The sequence below is a fragment of the Podarcis gaigeae genome, assembly GCF_964106915.1.
Source record: "Podarcis gaigeae genome assembly, chromosome: 1".
In the NCBI taxonomy this organism is placed as follows: domain Eukaryota; kingdom Metazoa; phylum Chordata; class Lepidosauria; order Squamata; family Lacertidae; genus Podarcis; species Podarcis gaigeae.
This window is the reverse complement of record NC_139678.1, coordinates 60,442,527-60,466,777: the sequence shown is the minus strand read 5'-3', so window position 1 is coordinate 60,466,777 and position 24,251 is coordinate 60,442,527. Positions and strand designations below refer to the sequence as shown.

Sequence of the window (24,251 nt, the reverse complement as noted above, 5' to 3'; positions counted from 1 at the left end):
AGCTTGTGGCTTCTGTCATGCAACGTAAAGGTTAATGGGTACATTTCTGTTTTTCCATTTCTTGAATACTGTACATTCTAGAATCTGATCTGCATATATACAAGTGTTACAAAAAGTCACCGAATCCTTCAGGTTCCCTATTAGTGTTTGAAGTAATTTGTGAAGAATCATTTTTTCTTAATTAAGTTTTTCATTTGTTATTCATTACATTGTTACATGTAAACCTGGCATGCACTAGCTCTGCTTCAATACATTTTATCATTTATCCCCTCTTTGTGAAGTCAGAGGGGGAAAGAATGCAGCACTGTATGTAGGAAAGATTGTTCTTTGGAGAGCCCAATTCCCACAGTTCCTGGAGGAACCAATTGTCAATTCTAAACGGAACTCAATCTTGTGACAGCAGACGTTTCATAAAATTTACATACCTTTTGCAAAAAGAAAAACGAACCTCAAAGCAGTTTACAATTACCAGTAAAATAGTTAAAAACAACTATTTAAAATATTTTTTAAAATAATTAAAACTGACTGAAAACTAAAAAAGAAACACTGTTTGCCTACACTGCCTTAAAGGTAAAGGACCCCTGACAGTTAAGTCCCATCATCCCTGGGCACTGCCTATGCTAGTTAGTGCTGAGAGGACTTAGTGCTGAGCAAACATATACATCTGATATATGTAATACTTTATTAGCAATACTTTTTCGATTTCACAAGTGTTCTGAATGTTAAGTTATACCAATGCAGAATTTGCCATCTTTTTATGAAAAGATGGCAAATTCTGAACTTACACTGTCAGTGGAGATAACTCCCACTGTTGGTCCCAAGTGTTAATAGCTACAAAATCCACAGTTGCACACTGTGGTCCTAATAAAGATACAGTACTTTGGAGCTTTTCCTTATGGGACAAAATGGCCACTCTCAGGGACCGTCATTCCAACACTAAAAAGACAAAGCGGTAGGAAGTCAGGAAACCCTAAAAGGCAGTAGAGACCAAGAAATATTCATTTAATAGGACTTCCGGAGGTGGCGCAAAACGGCAATGGCGGTCCTCTTTACTTTGTGAAGAGGGGCTCCGCGAAAAAGGGTCGTCCGCTGCGGCAAAGCGGAGACCCATCAAGAAAAACCACAGGCAGAGCGAGCCTGTGGCTGTGGGACTCGGCAGGCACCAAAAGCCCCCCCAGAAACGAAGAAGGAGCCCCGTAAGGGGCTCCGGAACGCGAAAGGGGGAGCGGCGCTGTGAGTTCATCGCTCTTTTCGTGGATGCAAAGCCGCGCTGCTGCTGCTGATGAGCGCCGACCTTTCTTCTTGAAAACATCGAAATTGGCTGCTACATACCCGTGAGTAAGGGGAGCTAAACATCGGATTAAAATTTGGGAATTTGGTTGAAATTCGGCTGAAAACGAGAGGCGAGTAACAGGAAGTCCGTCTCCCGATCTTGCTAACCAGATTAAAGCAACCGTTCAGAAGAGCGCTGAAGCGCTTAAAAGGGACTGTAAAAGCAAAACGAGGGTGTATCTGATAGACTTTCTAGTGAAAAGAGAAGCAGGAAATCTTTGCAAAATCTGTGGATTTTATTCTTGGAACCTTCTTCCTAATTTTGAGCTATGCGGAGTTAAAAGGGACAACCCAGCTGTCGGGCTGTCAGTGTGCAAAAGAGAACTGTCAAACTGCTGATACTGTTATTGGAGTTTAAACTGATACATAGACTGAGACATTAACGTTTAAACATTGTTGCTGGGACCTTTCTTGACACCTTGTGGCTTTTCTTCAAGAAAAAGAAAGCCCGGGGAACCTTCCTTTTGTGCTCTGGAACTACTAAAGATTTAACATAGGGAATATAAGAACTTCAATGGCGGATAAGAGTTCTCTCCTTCCTTGAAACTTTGAAATACCCCCACCTAGAGGATTGTGGAGACATAGAGGCCTGGGAACTGTACTTTATTGTGATTCTCTGTGGTTAAATTGTTTACACTCTGGACTTGTCTGACTTATGAAACAAAAGAAAATTTGACCTTGAACAGAGGCAGGTGTGGAATGAGCGGCTCAGGGAGAACAAGAGCAGCTAAAGCTAAAGAAAAAGAAAAGAAACCAGTGCAACTTGTTCAAACAACCCTATCTCATCAACGAAGATCATCCGTCCCAACTGTGCTGACAGCACAGGAGGTGGAAGTTGAAGAGCCTGCTGCAGAAGATATGGCAACTGGAGGATCTGAAATAGTCCTGAAACAAATTTTGGAACAACTGGCAATTTTAAACCAAAAAGTGGACAATCAATCATCAAAAATTGACCAAGCTACATCCTCTATTAGTAAATTATCTGAGCAGGTTTCTCAGCATACTCAGGCAATTGAAAAATTGCAAGGGGCAACGACTGAAAATTATAAACTTGCTGTGGAAGCCAGTCAAAAAGCAGAACAGGCGAACAAAAAGGTTGATGAGATTAAGGGGGAAGTAAGGCCTCTGAAAAGACAGGTAGGGGAACAACAAGCCTACCTGTCATTGGTTGAATTGAAAAGTAAGGAAAATAATCTCAGATTAAGGGCCATCCCAGAACTGGAGGAGGGAAATTTACAGGGATTTCTAACACTTTTGTTCTCCAAATTCTGGGGGATTGAGGAAGATAAGGATTTTAAAATTGTGACGGCCTTCAGACTGGGAAAATTGATAAAGAAGGATAAGTCCAGAGACTGTTTGGTTATTCTGAGATCAAGAGAGGAAAGAGACAAGATACTAGGCCTACATTTTAAAAAATCTTTGGAGATAGAAGGTAAAAAGGCTGAAATTTACAGAGACATACCCAAATACCTTTTGGATCTTAGGACCACTTATACAGATTTGACCAAACTGTTGAGATACAACACAATCCCTTATAGGTGGGAGTTTCCACAAGGACTATCATTTACCTACAAAGGAAGGAAAGTAAGAATTAAAACACCTGAGGACCAACAGAAGTTCTTACACGACCACGAGGAGGACCTCCAGAAAGGAGCCGCAGCTTCTTGGCCACCACCACCACCGGGACCATCTCCAAAGCCTACACCGTCTGGATCTGGACCAGCATTACCACCTCCGGGATCGGAGGGAAACCTAGACACCCCACTGTAGACCCACCAATTAGACCAGGATGTCGCTGCAGCTTCTTAGTTGGAATATAAATGGCGGAAATTCTCCGGAAAAAAGAAGAAAAGTATTTCATATTTTGAAAAAAGAACAATTGGACATTATTTGCCTGCAAGAAACGCATGTGACAAGGCTCCACAGAAAAGTGCTAATTAATAAAAGATTAGGCCAAGAATTTATTTCTTCAGATAAAGTTAAGAAAAGAGGAGTGGTGATATATGCAAAGGAGAGCCTGTCGCTGAAATTCATATTTAAAGATGAACACGGCAGAATTTTGGCGATTGAAATTCAGACACAAGGAGAAAAATTTTTGATATTAGGAATATATGCTCCAAATGAAGGAAAATTGGAATTTTTCAGGAAGCTGCATGAGATTATGCTGGATTAATTAGACTACAACAACATCATCATGATGGGTGATATGAATGGGGTTGTGTCTGTAAATATGGATAAGTCGCAAAGTGCTAACATAACGAAAGATGGCAGATTACCTAAAACTTTCTTTGAAATGACTGACAATGTGGACTTAATTGACATATGGAGGGTTAAGAACCCCCTAGGAAAAGAAGGGACTTTCTTTTCTGAAGCTCATCTGACATGGACACGAATCGACCAAATATGGATAACTAGAGGACTGGCACCCAAGACTAGAAAGGTGGAAATCTGCCCAAAAACCTGCTCCGACCATAATGCTTTGAAAATGGAATTGAGACTAAATACAACCGGATCCTTCAGATGGAAAATGAATGACACCTTACTAAGGGACGAGAAGATTGTTAAGAAGGCCCAAAAAACTGTAAAGGACTATTTTGAGATAAATTTAAATACCACTGTGGAAAAAAGAACAACCTGGGACGCAAGTAAAGCAGTTATGAGAGGGTTTCTGATACAACAAAATACGATCAAGAAAAAGCTCTGGAATGAAAAGAAGGAGAAGATATTGGAAAAAATAAGAGATGGAGGAAAAAAAACTAAGATCCAGGCCCAAATCGAAGGAAGTGCTGAGAGAAGTGCAATTTTTCCAAGCACAATATTTGAAATTGATAAATCAAGAGGTGGAATGGAAAATTAAACAAATGAAACAAAGATCTTTTGAATCAGCAAATAAGTGTGGGAAACTGCTAGCATGGCAGTTGAAAAAGAGACAAAAACTTAATACAGTTACAAATCTAGAGATTGAAGGGAGAATGGTTCAGAAACCCGAGGAAATTAGAAAGTGCTTCCAGAGATATTTCAAAGAACTTTATTCACTAAGGGCCACAGAAAGACTCGGAGGTGGACCAATTTCTCAAAACCAATGGACTACAGAAAATACCTCAGGAAATGAGAACAATCCTGAATAGTAATATCACACAGCAAGAAATTGAAAGTGCCATTCAGAACCTTCAATTAGGCAAATCTCCAGGCCCTGATGGACTTACCTCCAAATACTTTAAGGTTTTGAAAGACTATTTGATACAACCTTTGTTGGAGGTCTGTAACCAGATTATGGAGGGGAGGAAGACACCGGAAACGTGGAAAGAAGCCTACATCACATTGATACCTAAACTAGAAACTGAAAAGACCCAGCTTAAGAACTACCGCCCCATCTCACTCCTAAATGTGGATTACAAAATTTTTGCAGACATTTTGGCAAGTAGGTTTAAAAAAGTGCTTAATGAAGTGATCCATAAGGACCAGGCTGGCTTTCTCCCTGGTAGGCATTTGTTTGGCAACACGAGAAACATCATCGATATTTTGGAACTTTTACAAACAAAGCTCAACACTAGAGCGGTGCTAATTTTTATTGATGCGGAGAAAGCCTTTGACAACATTTCCTGGATGTTTATGAAGAAAAATTTGGAAGGGATGGGAGTGGGGCGGGGGTTTGAAAGTGGAATAGAAGCAATATATTCAGAACAAAAAGCGAAATTGATAGTAAACAATGTGGTGACAGAGGAGTTTAAAATTGAAAAAGGGACACGGCAGGGGTGCCCTCTATCCCCCCTATTGTTTATTTCAGTTCTGGAGGTGCTATTGAACATGATTAGAAAGGACTGGTTGGTACAGGGAATTGAGGTCGGAGTGAAACAATATAAATTGAAAGCATTTGCAGATGACCTGGTATTAATATTGCAAGAGCCAGTCCCTAGTACTAAAAGAGTGTTAGAATTAATTTCTGATTTTGGTCGGGTGGCGGGATTTAAGTTGAACAAGCAAAAAACTAAGGTTCTAGCAAAAAAATTGACAACTACAGAAACAGATGAGTTCGTGAAAGAAACAGAACTAAATGTGGTTAAAAAAGTAAAATACCTAGGGGTGTATCTGACCTCCAAAAACTTGAATTTGTTTAAAGATAACTACGAGAAATGTTGGTCAGAAATCAAAAGAGATTTGGAAACGTGGTCAAGACTGAAACTTTCCTTGTTGGGCCGAATAGCAGCTATAAAGATGAACGTATTGCCAAAAATGTTATTTTTGTTTCAGACCCTACAGATCGTGGACAAGGTGGAATGTTTTGGAAAGTGGCAGAAGGATGTTTCTAAGTTTGTTTGGCAGGGCAAAAAGCCCCGAATAAAGTTTAAAATATTAACTGATGCGAAAGAAAGAGGGGGATTTGCCCTGCCAGACTTGAGGTTATATTATGAATCTGCAGCCTTCTGCTGGTTGAAAGATTGGATCTTACTGGAAAACACTGATGTCCTAGATCTGGAAGGGTTTGACAATGGTTTTGGGTGGCATGCATATTTGTGGTATGACAAGGTTAAAGTGCACAAATTGTTTAAAAACCACATTGTTAGGAGAGCAATTTTAATGGTCTGGACAAAATATAAAGACTTATTGGAGAGTAAGACTCCGAGGTGGCTCTCACCGGTGGAGGCCAAGGCACGTAAGAGACCTAACATGGAGGCCAATTGGCCTAAATATGGGGAAATTATTGAAAAGATTGGAGACAATTGGAGGTTGCAGAGCTTGGAAAAATTAAAAAACAAGGTGCGAGATTGGTTGCATTATGCACAAATTCAAGAGGTCTTTAAAGTAGACAAGAAGGTTGGATTCCAGGTGGAAAAATCGAAACTAGAGACAGAACTGTTAGAACCAAAAAGTAAATTACTTTCGAGAATGTATAACCTGCTGCTTAAATGGAATACTCAGGATGAGACAGTCAAATCCGCCATGATAAAGTGGGCGCAGGACTTGGGGCATAACATTATGTTTGAAGACTGGGAAAGGTTATGGAACACCGGAATGAAATTTACGGCATGTAGTGCCTTGAAGGAAAACATTATGAAAATGATATACCGGTGGTACATGACCCCAGTCAAGCTTGCTAAGATATATCACCTGTCTGATAATAAATGTTGGAAATGTAAAGAGGCGGAAGGGACATTCTTTCACCTCTGGTGGACCTGCCCGAAAGTGAAGGCCTTTTGGTAAATGATTCATAATGAACTAAAAAAGGTACTTAGATTTACCTTACCTAAGAAACCAGAGGCCTTCCTCCTGGGCATGGTGGACCAGAGAGTGCTTAAGAAGGACAGAACTTTTTTTATGTACGCCACTACAGCAGCAAGGATCCTGATTGCAAAATATTGGAAGACACAAGATTTACCCACACTGGAGGAATGGCACACGCAGTTGATGGACTACATGGAACTGGCCGAAATGACTGGCAGAATCCGAGACTTGGGAGAAGAAACAATCGAGGAGGACTGGAAAAAATTTAAGGACTATCTGGAAAAACACTATAAGTTGTATGAATGTTAAAAAAATGCACCTTTTAGGAAACTCTAGCTTCAGTAATATTAAACTAAAGAAATGGAAATTAAGGCACAGGAAGTCTGAGATAGAATAAGGAAATAACTTTATTGTGTTTAAATGAAAATGTACATGATTCGGGTTATAATACATTTGAAATTGGGTAACATGATAAAATGAAGGATACAATAAGTAATGAAATAAGTCAACAAATTGCTGATGTTATGTTCACAGAGAATGCAGGGTTGGGAGGATGTGGGGAAGTCCAGTAGATTTGGAAAAAAGAACAAGAAAATTTGTAATCTTCTTATTTTACTTTTATAACATGCTCTTTATTCTTTTTTCTGTACTTTACAAACTTAATAAAAAATATTATAAAAAAAAGAAATATTCATTTAATATAATTACGTACACAGACTCCTGGATGTGTGAAATCAATCAAACACTAGGAGGAGAAATATTAACTCAGCAATGAAAACACACTAGCATTGAAGTTAAACAGACATCACAGTACTGTATAGCTCTAGTCAAATTAAAGTCCCTTTTATAGTATAATAAACACTGGAGTAGCCATTTTGTGTGCGTGCGCACAATTCTCCCTAACAGCAACATGACACTATCAAGCCCCATTGCTCCCAAGGGCCTTGCTGTATTTGCAATCAAAACACACAGCGACAAGGAGTCGTGCTGCTCCAGGCAGTGGGTGACTGGATTACCAATTTTTAAAAGTTTAAAAGACAGGAACACATTTTACAGGAATGGAGGGAGCAATGCAGTCCTTGGGCTGCTTCATAAAGGAATCTCTGGGACTGCTCACAGATCAGACACCTGTGTGCCTTCCCATTCCACTTAGTCTAGCCTTGAAATATAAGGGTTTGTAATGGATCAGTCTCTAAGTGGACTGAAAACTGGAACCAATGTCCACATGACATTTTTTTCTACACTGAGGAATTTTCTATGCAGATTAAAATCGGTACCCCTTGATATATTATGAAGCCTCATACCCACACATTGCTTGAAAGGTCTAAGAAATAAAAAAAGCAAAATAAGGGGGGGTTGGGGGAGATTTTGAAATTGCTGGTTAAAATCAGTGCAGCTTTGAAAGGTTCAGTCCATTTTGATTTAAAATGGTATCCAATTGTTGCCAAACATAGATGAAAACCTGTTCCTCGATCTCAGGAACCACCACACAAACTATGGTGATGATATTTTAAGAGGGATCCAAATGTTTATCAAAGAAAAAAAACTTTTCAAAATATATAGTAGATAGTGCAGTTGAAATATGGCATATTTATTTTGCTGCAATTACACTGGAAAGATGGTACAGTACTTCAATGTATGTACTCATGACAAAATAAAAAATTGTCCCATGACATGCCTCTCACAAGTGTTCTACAACACAGAAATTCTCTAGGTAGGAAAAATGTCATGTGTGAGTCCCCTCAGTTAAGTTGCATATGAAAGTTTGAAGATAATTATGTGTACCAGATCTCTACAAATCCACGGATGCCCCAGGGAATTGAAGTTAGGAGGAAAATGAATCAGAGATACTCCCCAGAGTTCAGTACACTGAAAAGAAAAGAAAGGACCACAGTCTAACATATGCATAATTCTGCCCTCTTCATCAGCATACGTAGGTATGCTAATCCAGAGATCTGAGAGTAAAGGCAGGGCGAAAGTGGAGCTGGCACTGCATTAGCCATTCCAGGCATTTTTAACAATTAAGCATCATGAATATAAGTGTTAATAAGGTAAGTAACAGGCAATTTTCTATATCAAAAGTATCTGCACTGCTCTTTAAACCCAAAAGTAACTTGATGATGTAGTCCACCAATCCTTCACCATCTTGCCTGGAGGACTGAACTCTGAGTTGTATTAAATAGCATTTCCTTTTGCTGCCATTCATAACAGCTCATTTAGATCAGAAAAGAAACACATAAAAAACCTTCAATCAGCTAAAATTAATATTGTTACTGTCTTATAAAGCCCACCCACAATACAGATTGCAGCAATAACAATTAGCTAAGTGACATAAAATATCAGCTGAACACATAGACTGCATTCCTCTTGCTTTGTTAGATTCAGATTTCAGAAGCTGCCTGCTTGTAAGTCAATTAAGTTTGTTTAATTTTGTGCTCTGGTTATTTGTAAATTCTTTAGGATTGTCTTTCATCTCTCTATCTAGCCATTTGTAAAACCTGAAAACAATTTGCAGCAGTCACAGATTTGTAGCTCGTGGGTGAGGTGGGAATAATACACACCAGACAATGGTCTTGGATGAGCACAGATCACAACTGAATTGATCATAAAGCAGGTAAGCAAGGTTGGCATGGGATGGTGACGTCACCTAGGCAAAACTGCGTTTTGATTCTATGAGTCTATGGTCTGCTGCACCTTCCTTTCCCAGAAGCAAAATAGCCTATCTTGCCCCAAAACAAAGTCTTGCTCAATCTTTTAAGTGGACTGTGAGCTGCAGAATCACAAAGCAGCACTCTGGATGACTGTTTTTAGCCTCCATTGCAGATCATCAGAGAATCACAAGCCCAGACCACAGCCATTTCCATAATGTCTGCCAGGGCTCAATGCAGTGAAGTAAAACTCTTACAACTTTCATCAGCATGTGCCATCCACTAGACATAATGCAACAACTTCAAGCCCCCTAGCTTTCTGCTGTGTTGGCAGTCCTAAAAAACAAATCCAAAACTGACAGATATCAAGGTGCTCTTTCAGTAGGTTCGAAAATATAGTGACACCTGTCTTGTTGAAAGTCAATTAAATTTCCCATCCCAATGTCGATACCCAGCTACCAAAGAAATCAAGATTAACAAGGTCATTTTGCACACTTTCCTCCATAGCAGTGCACTTTTCCATCAGGTTATTTTGTAAAGGAAGACAAAAAGAAAGAAAAGCAGCTCAAATATGCTACAAAATCCATAGGCAATCAAAATAGAACCACAATAATAATGACTCAAGTTCAGCAAAAAGTGGCACTTTAAAGCAACAATCTTTGGGAATGTCAGGGTCTAATATCTGGCTCAGTAATCATGTATCAAATCAGCTCACCTGCAAAGCGAAAGGCTAGTAGTGTGGTCTGAATTATGATGCGGCATCTTTTTTATGTCCAGCGGCAAGAACTGCTTTTGCAGTCAATGCTGACCTGACCTATAGGTTCAAGTTAATCACAAAACTTCACTTTTCCTGAACCCACCTCCAAAAAAACCACAAAGGAACCCTGAAGTCTGTCCACCATTCAATATTCTCAAACTTTGGCTACTATCTATTTATGCACTGGTGCTAAAGGTGATAAGGCAACCTTAAAAAAGAAGACAAGGCTCTCATATTTTTAACAGTTCTAAAACATAGTGAAATATGACCAGTGCATTTTGTCAGGCAGGGGTGGCAAAATGCCCTCTTACTTTCTGATATTCCCTTTTCTACTGTTATTGTGTGTGTTGCCAGATCATATATGGCCAGTAGGTGATGCTCCCTGGTTTCAACGTTTATTGTAGCTTTAAATCTTTATATATTTATTTGTATAATGAGGGCCTCATCATATAGCCAACTTATAATGAGGACGTCGCTGTCTTTTAATATAATCAGGACTACATATCTAGATGATAGGGGCTTGTTCCTCACTTAATTATTTAATTACAATTTGGCCAACTGCTTAGTTTGACAAGTTACCATGCCCAAGACATGAACTGTACTTAGCTCAGCCAGAAGGCCTACCTACGTCGTGAACTTTCTGTTGGCCTTGATCCATGCCAACATGAGAAATAAAGCCCACACATGCACCCACTCCCAGGCCCCATTAGAAGAGGGCACCTGCTGATCTTGGCAGCTTCTTCTTCTTCTTCTCTGGCAATCACTCATAGCCGAGTAAGATTGTCTTCCATAAACACAGTTTTAACAATGAGTCCGTAACTGACTGTGGAGGCCAATTCTGGATCCACACATCCTTCCACAGTGGTGACATTGGTTTCCGGGCGGAAGTTGATCATGGTGTGGATTTGCCAAGCGTGCCTTCCTCTTAGCACATTTCTCCCTTGCATCCTGAGTTTGAGTGTCTTCAAAGCCCATGACAACTTTGGTAAAGGCTGTTCTCCAACTGGAGCACTCGTAGGCCAGTGTTTCCCAGTTTATACTACATTTTTTTAGATTTGCCTTTAGACAGTCTTTAAACCTCTTTTGTTGACCACCAGCATTACGCTTTCCGTATCATCAGGCAATCATCAGTCATCCGCACAACATGACCAGTCCAACAACGTTGATGTTGAGGAATCATTGCTTCAACACTGGTGATCTTTGCTTCTTCCAGTACACTGTAAAAATTTCCAGAGACACCGTTGATGGAATATTTCGAGATGGCATTTATAAGTGGTCCATGTTTCACAAGCATACAGTAAGGTTGGTAGTACTACAGCTTTGTAAACAAGTATTTTGGTTTCCCTGTGAACGTCCCAGCCCTCAAACACTCTGCATTTCAGTCGGGAGAAAGTTGCACTCACAGAGCTCAGGCGATGCTGGATTTCAGCATCAATGTTGGCCCTTGTGGAAAGATAATTGCCTAGGTAGGAGAAGTGATCGACGTTTTCCAATGTTACACCATTGAGTTGGATTTGTGGCACTGCAGAGGGGTTATTTTGTACTTGTTGGTGCAGCACTTTGGTGTTTTGGATGTTGAACGATAGGCCAAGCTTTTCGTAAGCTTCTGCAAAGATATTTAGGATGGTTTGGGGGTCATCCTCTGAGCGTGCACACACTATGTTGTCATCAGCATACTGAAGCTCTATAACGGAATTTACGGTAACCTTACTCTTTGCTTTCAGCCTGCTCAGATTGAAGAGCTATCCCTCTGTTCAATATATGATTTCTACTCCAGTGGGGAGTCTCCTTTCGACAAAGTGTAGGATCATGGCAATGAAAATAATGAATAGAGTTGGGGCAATAACACAACCCTGTATAAGAAGGCTGCGCTTGGTCAGACCAACGGGATCTGGACCTGATTAGGAAACCATCTCGTCAGGTTGCCTGCTTGCTGCTTAAGAAATCCCCGGAAGCTGTGGGAAGTACAGTATTGAGACTTATCAGGGAGCTGCTTCAGCCAGCTGCTAATTGGAAGCCAAAGGAGCGAACTACTGAGCTTCATTCTGTAAATTCTAACTACTTTGCTCATCTTAACTGTTACTCTGCTGATTAAATGTTACTTAGTGTTAAGTCTTTGCTCACTGTAAGTCTTTGCTTAATTACTGTTAAGTCTTTGCTTACTGTAAGTCTTTATATCGTACAGCTTTATATTTCATATTAATGATTCTGTTATCAACTAATAAACAGAAGTTTTTCTTGCATCCAATAGCTTGTCTGTCCTTCTATTCATTAACATCCAAAGAACTCTCCTGCTTTCTTGGTAGTTTCCATGGCCAGGTAACCACTAGGAACTCCCAAGATCGGGGAGGCAAAACACTGTGAAACTGATACCATATCCTTCTTTCATTCTGGTGGCACTAACTTCTGTTTCTCTTCACCTCTGCATGGCAGACTTGTGCTGCCTGAAGGGAACAGTGTTCTGATATATGTTGTGATGGGGGTGACAAGGTCCTTTACCATTCCTCTTTCATAACATTTTATTTGTACAGAATGAATCTGCAAGTTTCAGAGTCACTCCTGGGCAGCTTAATTTGCATCATGTGCATATTATAGCTGTAAATTGAATATTAAAAGTAAAGGAACCCCTGACCATTAGGTCCAGTCATGACAGTCTCTGGGGTTGCGGCGCTCATCTCGCTTTACTGGCTGAGGGAGCCGGTGTTTGTCCGCAGACAGCTTCCAGGTCATGTGGCCAGCATGACTAAGCTGCTTCTGGCGAACCAGAGCAGCGCACGGAAACGCAGTTTACCTTCCTGTCGGAGCGGTACCTATTTATCTACTTGCACTTTGACGTGCTTTCAAACTGCTAGGTTGGCAGGAGCAGGGACCGAGCAATGGGAGCTCACCCCGTCGCGGGGATTTGAACTGCCGACCTTCTGATCTGCAAGTCCTAGGCTCTGTGGTTTAACCCACAGCGCCACCTGCATCATTAATTTGAATATTAGACACATGCAAATCAAGCAAATTCACTTTAACATTTTCTCCTCGCAAATGCTATAGTTGTTTCTGCCCAAGCAATCAGTACATGGTATACAGATATAGATATAATATAGATATAGGTATGAGAAGAAATGGGCCTGACTGTTGGACTTAGGATGTGGCTTACTGTATCAAATCTGGAGTTGTTATTGACCTGTTGGACTGCCAAACTACTCACTGGCATTCACCCTTGGGACTTTGCATACAATCAGGACTTCACACCACATACACTGGGGTTCAGGACAATTGTATGTTATTGATTATTTTATGTCTTATATTGAATTTTATTTTATTACAATTTGAATAGCCAGGAATTCAACTTGTTAAATGTTCTTCAAAAACATATTTCAAGCCACCCAAAAGAAGCTTGTGGACCACCTGTACTAGAGAATATAATAATCTCCCATCTATACTGAAGACATGGATGAGGCTCCCCAATGCTAGGAAACAAATACAAAACTCACTGACTTCAGTGGGTGTATCTGTATTATGCCTTTAAAACTGGTTCGGCAGTCATTCCTTCAGCTCTTGGAACTCCAGTTCTGTGAAGGGGGAGCTAGTGATCAACAGAGGATTCTGATGCACTACAAATGCAAGATACCTGACATAATAAAAATTGCATACTGATATTCTGTGCAGAATTTTGGCAAAGCCTATTGTTATTTTTATGGAATACAATGAAACCTATTTTTTTAATGTAAGCTTTCCTAGATCCCAGCAGGCATTTCTTTAAAAGCCACATATGGCTGGAGAAAGGCAAAAATTAGATTATGAGATTGGTGAATTTTATTACTTTTAATAAACAGCTCATTGCTTAACTTCCAGCTGTTGTGGTTTTACAAAATAACATAAATGTATTATTTTAAAATAATAGAATCCGTAACACTGGAAACCAAATCAATCAAATTGCCCTAGATAAGTTATTTGTCCTTTTGAGCTAGACTATCAATGAAAATGTGTGACATAAAATATACAGAGCAATGGATGGGAAGAGGTAGACAAAGCAGCTGACAAAGAAATGTGGGGTGTGGGTGTGTGTAAAAATATGGAGAATTTATTCCTAACTAATAGTGCATAATTCTAGAGGTGTGCTCTACAGGACTCTCTGGGTGGTATTCAACTACATTTTACTCAGAGTAAGCCAACTGAAATTAGTGAACATTACTAAGTTAGGTCCATGAAAGTTAAACCCTGCTTTTCTATGAAAATGAATGAACAGAGCCAAAAAAATATTTAAGGTTAAGCATGATAAGTATAGCTGAACAGGTTATGCTATTTATTTATGCAAACTCTGAATAATGAGAGTGTGCCACAAACTGTACATACGTTTTACCTTCTGTCTCTTACTTTCACACCCATCTGCTTAGGAAAGTTCTGCCTAGTTAGTTACCAAGCCATTGCTTTCAAAAATCTGAGGTAAGTTTTAATCTTCAAGTAAGAGCTCTTACATACAATCCTTGCTTGTATAAAGAAAACCAAGAATAAAATTCAATTTTATCATATGAGCTGTCACTCACAGGTTGTGTTTATTGAACATCACAATAAGCATGGAAATGAATCTGAGCCTCCCTCGGTGTTATATCTGAACCTTATATTGCGGTTAATCTTAACCCTGTTTCGTTGAAACAAGATGCTTTGTAAACCACATGACTCATTTGAAACAAACCATAGTTAAACACAGCTTGTCAGGTTTGGCTGACATGACCTGTAGCTAATCAAAAATAGAAGTAAGTGCTTCTGAATTCCTGCACCAGAGGAGAAGAAGTTTGGAGGGGAATATGTAAGGCTGGGAGAAGGCTGGGTTCATTCCCATCAGACATCAGGGTTTACTGTAACATCCCAACATAGCCACTGCTTAAAGTGGTATAGCCCATAATAGTTTTACCATGTCTTCTGTTGTACAATAACTGGACCCAAATCCCATGATTTCAATCAATTTATTATCAAATGTGCACTTAGAATAATTGCCTGATGTAACATGACCTCATTAATTTAATTAATGGGAAAAGCCAGGCACAGTGAACAAAGTTACACTCCCATCATGATAAAAATGGTTCACAGCAAGAGCTGCTGCTCAGACTGCAGAATCCACATTTCCAGCACCTTTGGTCTATTTGACGTTATGCTTCCTTTGCAAGCTTCAGGCATAAACCAACAGAAAAAAAGTTGCATCATTTGATAATTTCCAATTTCCCATTGGTAAATGACTCCTGCTAGCTGCTAGCAAAATAACTGATAAAACCAAAGTATTCTTTTCTTCCTTTGCTAAGATATTAAGGTGACCTTTTAAAATGCATATAATATTTATGTGATAGAAGGATGCAATTAAGCTGGCCACTATTATATACAAGTCACTTAAGGTATATGGAATTTAGTGAAGACCTAATTGTTGGCTCTTAAGAACTACAAAGCCTATTTTAAAATGAAATAAAAGATAGTGAAGCAGGAAATAGAGAACTATTCAATCTTTATAAATTTAACATCCATGCTGAAGTAAACCACAATACATGCATGAAAAACTAAGGAAGAGGAAGAAGAACAAGGGTTGTAACTTCTGGCTAAGGTTACAAGAATTTAAGAGAAGGAAAACAATGTCTGAAAAAAATCATTTGAGTCAGTAATTGAACTTAAGCAAACTCCTCAGACCAGAACTGCTCTAATAAGAACAAGCAAGTAGCACAAGACTCCAAAACAACAAGAAGATTAAATCAAAAGGAATAAATGAAAAGGAACTGTGGCATTTGAAAGAAAGGGATCCGGGTTAGACTTCAGTAAAAGAAAAACCTTGTGTAACTTTTTAAAGAATATTCTTACTCCACAGAGACAGAATATGCAAAAGAGCATAAGGCATGCAAGCTTTGAATACCCCTCTCCTAAAGCACTGGGGTTGGAAAACCCAAATAAAATAATTCTCTCTGATTACAAACTTGGCCTATCAGCCACAACACAGCTAACCCTCCTTCCTCTCCCCAATCCAGCATTTGGTGTCAGGGTCCCTGTACCTTTACCCAGGGGCGCCAACTTATAAAAAATATTGGGGGGGGGGCCATACCGACTTATAACAAATATTGGGGGGGGCCCAAGACCTCCAAACCGCTGCTGCTGGGGGAACGAAAGGGGCGAGCCCCGGGCTGCCCCGACCTTAAGTGAACCTGTGCGGCAGCCGATTGGCTGCTGCCGTGGGCGGTGAATATTAATGAGCTAGGGGGAATCCCCGCTTCTCGCAGGGCTGACGCCAGCCCTGCGAGATTGTTGATGGGTCGAGAGCCCGCAACCCCACCCCCTCTCTAGATCGGGAGTGGCTTTGTTTTAACTCATTACTGAATGTATTTTAAAAGGTAGCTATTGTCAAACAAGGAAAATAAAAAATACCAACATAATTTTGTGATTTTACAAACCATAATATAACTAATATTTTTCTTAAATTATTGGGGGGGCAGAGCCCCCCCAAACAAATTTTTGAGGGGGCTCGGGCCCCCTCAGGCCCCATGGAGTCGGCGCCTATGCCGTTACCTTTACCCCCACTCTGGCATGTTCTGCTTACAGTTCACTTAGAAAGATTAGTTTTGCCTTTAACAGTAAAGTTGTCTGCTTTTTTTTTCCATCTAAATAGTCAAAGCAACACAAGGCACTCTAGTTTTGGGCACCTCATAAAGATAATGCTTCTCCATGGACAAGCCCAGAATCTCTCTGAAGCACCCGGCTTTGGATTGAGATTCAGCTGAATCCACTGCACACCACTAACAGAGCTGTCATAACTTTTTCTGTCATCATACTTCAGCCTAAGTAGTCTGAGGCTACTGGTCTCTTTTATCTGTTTTTAATATTGTATTTTAAATTGCTGTAAATTGCCCTGGGTAAGTTGGCATCTTGCAGGGTGGGTAAGAAATCTAATAAACAATAACACTAATACTGCTACTAATGATGATGATGATGAAAATTATAGTATTTGTATACTAATGTTTTAGTATCTGTGAAGTGCTTGGCAATTTTGAAATGTTAAGGAGTATATAAATGATAGTAAATAACAGCTGCTCAGATGTTACTAGCCTGGAGATGGAAATAAGATTAAGTCCTACCAGAGAAGAATGGCAAACTAAGCTGTTGGAGTATGCTGAAATGGCAAAACTGACCAGGAAGCTCAGGAACCAAGAAGACCGAAACTTTAATAAAGAATGGGGGAAATTTAGAATTTACTTGGGAGACCACTGTAAGCAGATTAAAACATTAGCAGGATTGCAGTAACACTTGTAATGTACCAAATCTTATGGACAAAATGGAGAGATGTAAAATATGGAATACTGAATAATATGAAGTTGAAAAGGTTGACAATAAGACCCATGGAGGGGAAGGTGGAAAGTCCAGAGATTTGAAGAAATCTTTAAATATGGATATGTATTTTGTATTGTTATAATTCTATACATGTAAAATCAAATAAAAAACATTTATAAATAAATAATAAATAAATAAATAAATAAAGGGATACATTCAATTACAGATATACCCACAGTTCATAGAAATTCACCAAAAATATTGGTTAATAATAATAATAATTTTATTATTTATACCCCACCCATCTGGCTTGGTTTCCCCAGCCACTCTGCGTGGCTTACATATGTACAGTATATGGTTCCATATATTCTGTGTATTTGGGAAATGTGCTCAGTTAGCACCCAGGCAATCCTATTCAAAGTCTTGGGAACATCACCTGCCTCTTACGGAACATGACTCTCTCCCTCTTTCTTTCTCAATCTGTATATTAAACCTATGGCACTGGCTAAATTCATAAAATTTATCTGCTTCTCTTTTGACTCTTCCTCTACCTATTTTGCACTTTACAGGACTTCTGGTGTTCTGCTGTCATTGCTATTATTAGAGGATTTTATTCATTAACAACGCAGTGGTTTTACTTCAGGGGAAGTACCTAGAATTAAATGGTGTTTGGTTTTTTGTTTTTGAAAAGTGGCTAATAAATTGGAGAACAAACAAAATAAATAAAAATGACAGACTACCAGACAAGCAGTTCTTTTCTCTTTTTACATGCACATCTCTTTGGCAGGGAGTGTCATGCGGAGATAACAGCAGCTTAAATGTGCTTGTGAGAAGTCATTCTAAGGCAGGGATGGGGAATCTCTTCATCCCAGCAGGCCAGAATTTTATCTCCCCAACACTGGTGGGCCACATTTGACACCCACAAATCACCTGGCATCACTGTGACACCAGGTGATCGACAGGTAGGGGAGATAAAGATCTGCGGCATGTCAGGAATTCAAAGCACTGTGCTGGGCTTACAGGTAGCCCTGCTTGGTGCTTTGAAGTACCACTGAGGCTGGGTATAACTCCAAGCCTAATTTCTGCAGGGATTGGGGAGCTCACTGGATTGGTGTAGCTCAGCTCAGTCCCACCTTTTCCTGCCCCTCCTCTGGTGTCATCTATGGCATCAGGTGTAGGGCAGGTGGGTTTGGCTTGCCCCAAATCACCTTGTGGGCTAAAGAAGGCTGGAGGTTCCCCACACTACTGTTCAAAGGCATAGCATTGCTGCCTCTTTGTATAACAAAAACAAAGAATCTAAAATCGGTGCCTTAATACAATATCACCATAAAGCATTAAATGGACAGTGTATTTTTATTGGTTTTCAGCAATGATTTACATAAGCCACAGGTTTCCTCTTACCTGTGCTCCAACTCTCGGATAGACAGAATGACTCCCGAAGTCGACGCCTGCTGCTGTAGGGTAGCCAGAAATGTGAACTCACTTTTATTCCGGAAGAGCTGAATTAACTTCTCACTAGAATGGGGTGCTGCATGGATTTCTCTGTCTACAGCTAAAAAAAAGTTGAGGGAGAGAAAGATGAGGGGAAGAAGCATACTGTAAAAATGTTTACATCTGTAAAAGTAAGAAAATGCTTTTCATTTTTGTCTCCTGTAGATACACTCTTCACTCTGGGGGGCTTGTGCCCTATGTGTGCTACTGCAGCAATCATGTATAAAAACAGAAAACATCATCTTTATCAGTGTGCCCCATTTGTCACACTGACAAGTTCACAATCAGACATGCACTGATTTTCTGACAAAGTTTCTGACAGGGGATGCTGAGCCATTCAGGTCTGCTGTGAGCAGATTACATTGCTGATTCATGAGGTGTGCCGAAACAAGATAATAAGCTCCCAAATTCAGAGGGTCTGGCTGGTCCCCGAGTCACTTGCTAAGCTCAAATTTCAATTTCACTACTGTCTCAGTTACTCTCTTTCCATAATACATCTAGAGAGTCTGTCCTTGTAACATATGCGGGCAGAAATGCATTATTGGTAGCAATACTCCATCGACGTACTTTTGACTCCCAAATGTTTTCATTTTACTACACTGGCACACATAATATACTTACAGGAACAAGCATCATTTCTGGAACATCGCAGTTTAAACAAGCAATATGTAGATGTTAATGCAATATTTATTAGACCACAATCTGATGCTTAGAGATGCATCCCTATCCAAGCAGGAATAAGGCAACACTCCAGCATTCAACTTAAAGCCACATTTCCTTCAGGTCTTGTTAGTTAGGGATAGGAAAGGAGTAATGAAAGCAACAGATGACATCTACATTAAAGAGAATGAATCACCCACCCTCCAATCTACACTTCTATTTTGCTGCCTTTCAAAGCAACAACTCTGTCACATATTTTGAGGGATAGTGTCCATTCATTCCATTACTTGTTTTTAAAGCCACATGACATGACACAACAATCCAGATTTTTAAGCGTTATTATTATTTTGCCCCAGCTACAAAACTCGATTTCTAATAAGCGTTTTCTAATAAGTTAAGTCCAGTCAGAGGCGACTATGGGGTACAGCGCTTGCTTTTCAGGATGAGGGAGCCAACGTTTGTCCACAGCTTTCCAGGTCATGTAGCCAGCATGACTGAACCACTACTGGCACACAGAGGACTGTGACAAGTGCCAGAGTGTACGGAAATGCTGTATTCCTTCCTGCTATACTGGTACCTATTTATCTCCCTGCCCTGGTATTCTTTCGAACTGCTAGGTTAGCAGAAGCTGGAGTAAAGCAATGGGAGCTCACCCCATTATGCACATTCGAACTGCTGACCTTCTGATTGGCAAGCCCAAGAGGCTCAGTGGTTTAGACCACAGCGCCACCTGTGTACCAGATCCTTTACCTTTACGGTCCTAAAGACAAACTAGGGGTAGCCTATGTGCTGTCCTCCAGATGTTGTAGACTATAATTCCTGGCCATTAGCCATGAAGGGCACTATGTTGGCTATTTCCACATATCAGGAATATCACATGCCCCTAAATTCAACAGAAAACTTTGTACTACAACTGCTAACAGCAGTTTAAGAGCCAAACTAGATGTGCTATTAAATGGAGGGTTTCCTTTCAATGCAAGCAATAGTGCCCAAAGAACTTGTTTTGTTAGGACCACAGAAGGGAAGGGAAGGGCTAAACGCCCTCCCCAACACTTGCTACAATCCTGATGATTATCACCAAACTCCAGTAGCTGCTAGTTTTTTTATTTTTTATTAAACAGTTTTAGGTACAAGATGCCCTAAGCAAGGCCATTTAAAATACTGAGCTCATCCTAAAAAGCAAAAATGCTACATGGAGAGTTGTACAGTGGCTACTCCCTTGGCTCCCAGATGTCACCAAATGCCATGCAAAGGGTCTCTGTTATATCTGGTCTGGGGCTGGCTGGGGCTGATGGAAGCTGTGGTCCAATACATCTGGAAGGCACCAAGTTGGCCAAGTCTGCTTTAAATACACTGCTCAGAGATTTCTAAAACAGTAAGTGATTAATAAATGCTTTGAAATAAAGAAAGAGGCCTTAAAGAGCTAGGGAAAAAATAGGTGCCACCAAAAGTGCATCTTCAGTTATCTATAATTTAGTTAGTCTCCAAGTCTCATTTCTCATGGGAAAATGAAATTCATTATGCCATAGCAGCCGAATTTCACGTATATATCAATGATTCCATTTCCAACACAAAATTATACTAAGTAATGGAAGAAAGGGGAGAATCCTCATCTCCCTATTCCTTTCCTTGTAAATGATTGATGTATGTCCCTTAGCCATCAGATTTGATTGCCCGCATTTTGAAGCGTAGCACGAATGTTATGAATGACATAAAATTACCTAATTCTTTCTAAACCCTAGCCTTGGGAGATGTCAATGCTTACATCAAAAAATGTCAATTAGTATTCAAATATATCCTTAAAAACACAAGAACTTCTTAATGAAAATCTTCCCCCACTATTAACCATGTTTTAGCTTTTGCACAACACATACACAGGTACAATTGTTTCAGTTTCAATTATGCAATATCCATATATAACTCACAGAGAGGTGGGGAGGAAGTCATGCAGATAAGAGCTGAAGGGTGGGGAAATGACAAGAAGATAGCAGGCAGCCTGGTTCGGGTGGTAGCAGATTAACCGTGGCAGCTAGCCTGTTTATGACACCATGGCAGCTAGCCCATACCATACCACATACTAGCATTGTTCCAAATATGAGATAATTCTTTCATCAGAAACTTGTTTCCACTAGTGCAAAAAAAAATCTTTAAAGGTATGCAACCAGCAGCTCAACAACCTGGACAAAGTGTAAATGGAGGTGGCTAACCTGTGGTCTATATATACCCTACCAAAATATAGTTGTCTTTCTGAATACAATACATCTGAGATGGCTCACATTTTTAAAAATTCAATGCAGGAAAGCTTGTGAGTCTAATGAGACGTCAGCTCAACTGAAGCAAAACTTAGACAAAGTAGACTCTTGTGGAAGAAAACTGTAATAAATGCATATATGTTTCTCAATAAACAGATTGTGCACAAAGGTCCTGTAAATCCTCAATACCCATTTAATCACTTAAAATGATTTCTTTAAAATCTGTTACAGTTTTGCTCAACTACATTGTGGCAAGGTCCTTTGTACACTCACTTGTAAGTTACTATAACCAAGTGATACAGTAGTAGTAGCAAATGATAGTCTAGGATTTAAGTGCAACATTGGAGCAAAATGAATGAAAGGCTGACTTGATGTTTCAACATCAGTTAAATGTCAAGAGTTGACAGTGGTTTGTTCAGTTGTTGGAAAGTGTCTGAAAAACTTTTAGTGGCTTGTTGAAGAAGACCGCTCACCCGCTTTTGGGGGTGTGGTGGCGTGTAGAACAGCTAGTGACTCCCTCCCGCCAAATGCAGGAGAGCTGGGTGCTGGAGAGTGAGCTTCAACTCATGCTCCTGGCTTGAAGTCTGGCTCTGCGCCAGCCTGCTTAATTGGGCAATGGCAGGCTGGCTCGGAGGGCAGGGCACACTCCGGGGGGGGGGGGCATGACAAAGCCATCAGGGGATTTAAACTGCCCCCCAACCCAGCTCTTCTCGTCAGATCAACCCACCCACTCCTTCAGCATTGCATTACACATATTGATTTGCCTTGCTATGGCAACAGTGGTCACTGGGCTGGGTAGTAATTTGCCTATCAGGCGAATTGGCTATGGCCTGAGGGTTTTGCCCACCTCATAGCAATTGCCACAACTTGGGTGGTTTAGGCATTGGATAACCTGAGTCTTGGATGGAGGTGTCGTACCTTCCCCTTCCCCTCTAGAAATAGGGTATTCAGTTACAGGGATCCGTGAAGGAGTCATTTCCATCCATATGCCCAGATAGGGGCTTGGGCTTCAGTGCTCCTCTAGGTGGCAATCCCTGCAGGGATACCCCTACTTGATGTAAGTCAGTGGTCAGCAACCTAAGGCCCATGGGCCGGAAGCGGCCCACGGAGGCCGTCTAACTGGCCCATGAGTTGCCCCCGAACCGAGCAGCCTGCTTGGTGAGTCCCCGCGCGCTGTGCTAAACTGGTGCAGCACAGTGTGGGGGCTCTCTTCTGTGGCTCCAGAAATCACTTCTGCGCATGCCTAGACGCTGAAAATTACTTCTGCTCAGGTGCAATTTTCAGCATCTGGGCATGTGCAGACGCGATTTCTGGCGTCACGCTGCACTGGTCCAGCCCATGGAGGATCTCTGCGGGAGTGATCTGGCCCATGCCCGGTAAGCCTTGCCAACCCAAGGTAAGTCATAGAAATCTCCACTGCCAGGTTGACTGTTCATGATAATAATGGTTACCCATTGCATATGCCAAACCTCTTCAACTATAGTCAATAAAGTTGTGGCCTGATTTGATCACATCTGATGGCGTGGTGTCATTTATTGATGGAGGAAGTGGGAATACACAACCTGGACCTGCAAGAAAGATGGAAGTGACAAACACTCCAAAATCCTCAAATCACCAATGGATGATTTAAGGACAATGAAGCAACCTAGAACAAGTTACAACTCTAGCTAATCTAGGCTATTCTGCCAATGGCCTTTCCGCACACATGCTGTCATTTCAGATGCTACTTTCCAAGCAGTTCAGCCACAGCTGCTTCCAGGCATCCATAACTATCAGGGACACAACTCATCAGAAAGGTTTGCTATGCAGGTTTCGTTGAAATGCACTGAAATGTATTACCGTGCTGGTGTGCAGCACCCATTCATTTTAAATAGGACTTTAAAAATTCTCCTGAAGATTGTGCCCTAAAGCAATGTTTTTGACAATGTACAGTAGTGGCACTTTATCCTACATATTTCAAAATTATATAGATAAAGCACAGTAATATAATATTACAACATAAAATATTAGAGTTCCAACTCACTAGAGCATATGTAGTACTATTTCACCGCCATTCTGAACCACTGCCATGCGATGCACTTTGCAAGAGAACACATATTTGAAAGAGCTATTTCTAGGAAACACTGTGGTATTTCAGTGCATGTGCCAAAGAATAACAAGCTTAGCACTTGTTATGTTTACTAATCCAAGGCTTGTATTAACAAACCGTGCCTGCCAGCACACAAAAGGGAAATGAAAACTCCTCTTTTTTTCTTTAACTGAAACACAAAAATGAGCAATGCAACACAGAACTGCTGAACTTCAGCGATGCTCCCTCTAGATTAAAGGTGCCCTTTCATTTACGGTGCAATCCAATCAAAGTTAATTCTAAAGTCTCATTATTTCAATAGAGAGTTAATCATATGCCTAATGCTTTCCAATTGCAGTAAATGAAACTTAAGACCTTTTCGACTTTGGCTGGATTATGTCCTCACATAAGTATTTTCAAACATATGATTAAATCTAAATATCAGGCCTCATATGCTTCAGGAGCCACTGTTGCTCTGCTCATTAACATAGTCTATAGCTGATGGTGGCTGTTATGCTCTGAAACTG

General features: G+C 40.4%; 1 protein-coding gene across 4 annotated transcripts in view; it reads right to left on the bottom strand.

Annotated features, from left to right (window-relative positions):
- Positions 1-24,251, bottom strand: part of NELL1 (neural EGFL like 1) — a 376,161-nt gene that overhangs the window by 296,326 nt on the left and 55,584 nt on the right. For all 4 annotated transcript variants that reach the window (XM_083750218.1, XM_083750217.1, XM_083750220.1 and 1 more), the window contains exon 3: positions 18,655-18,805. In XM_083750218.1, the coding sequence (XP_083606344.1) occupies positions 18,655-18,805 (151 nt within the window). The remainder of the gene's footprint in view (positions 1-18,654; positions 18,806-24,251) is intronic.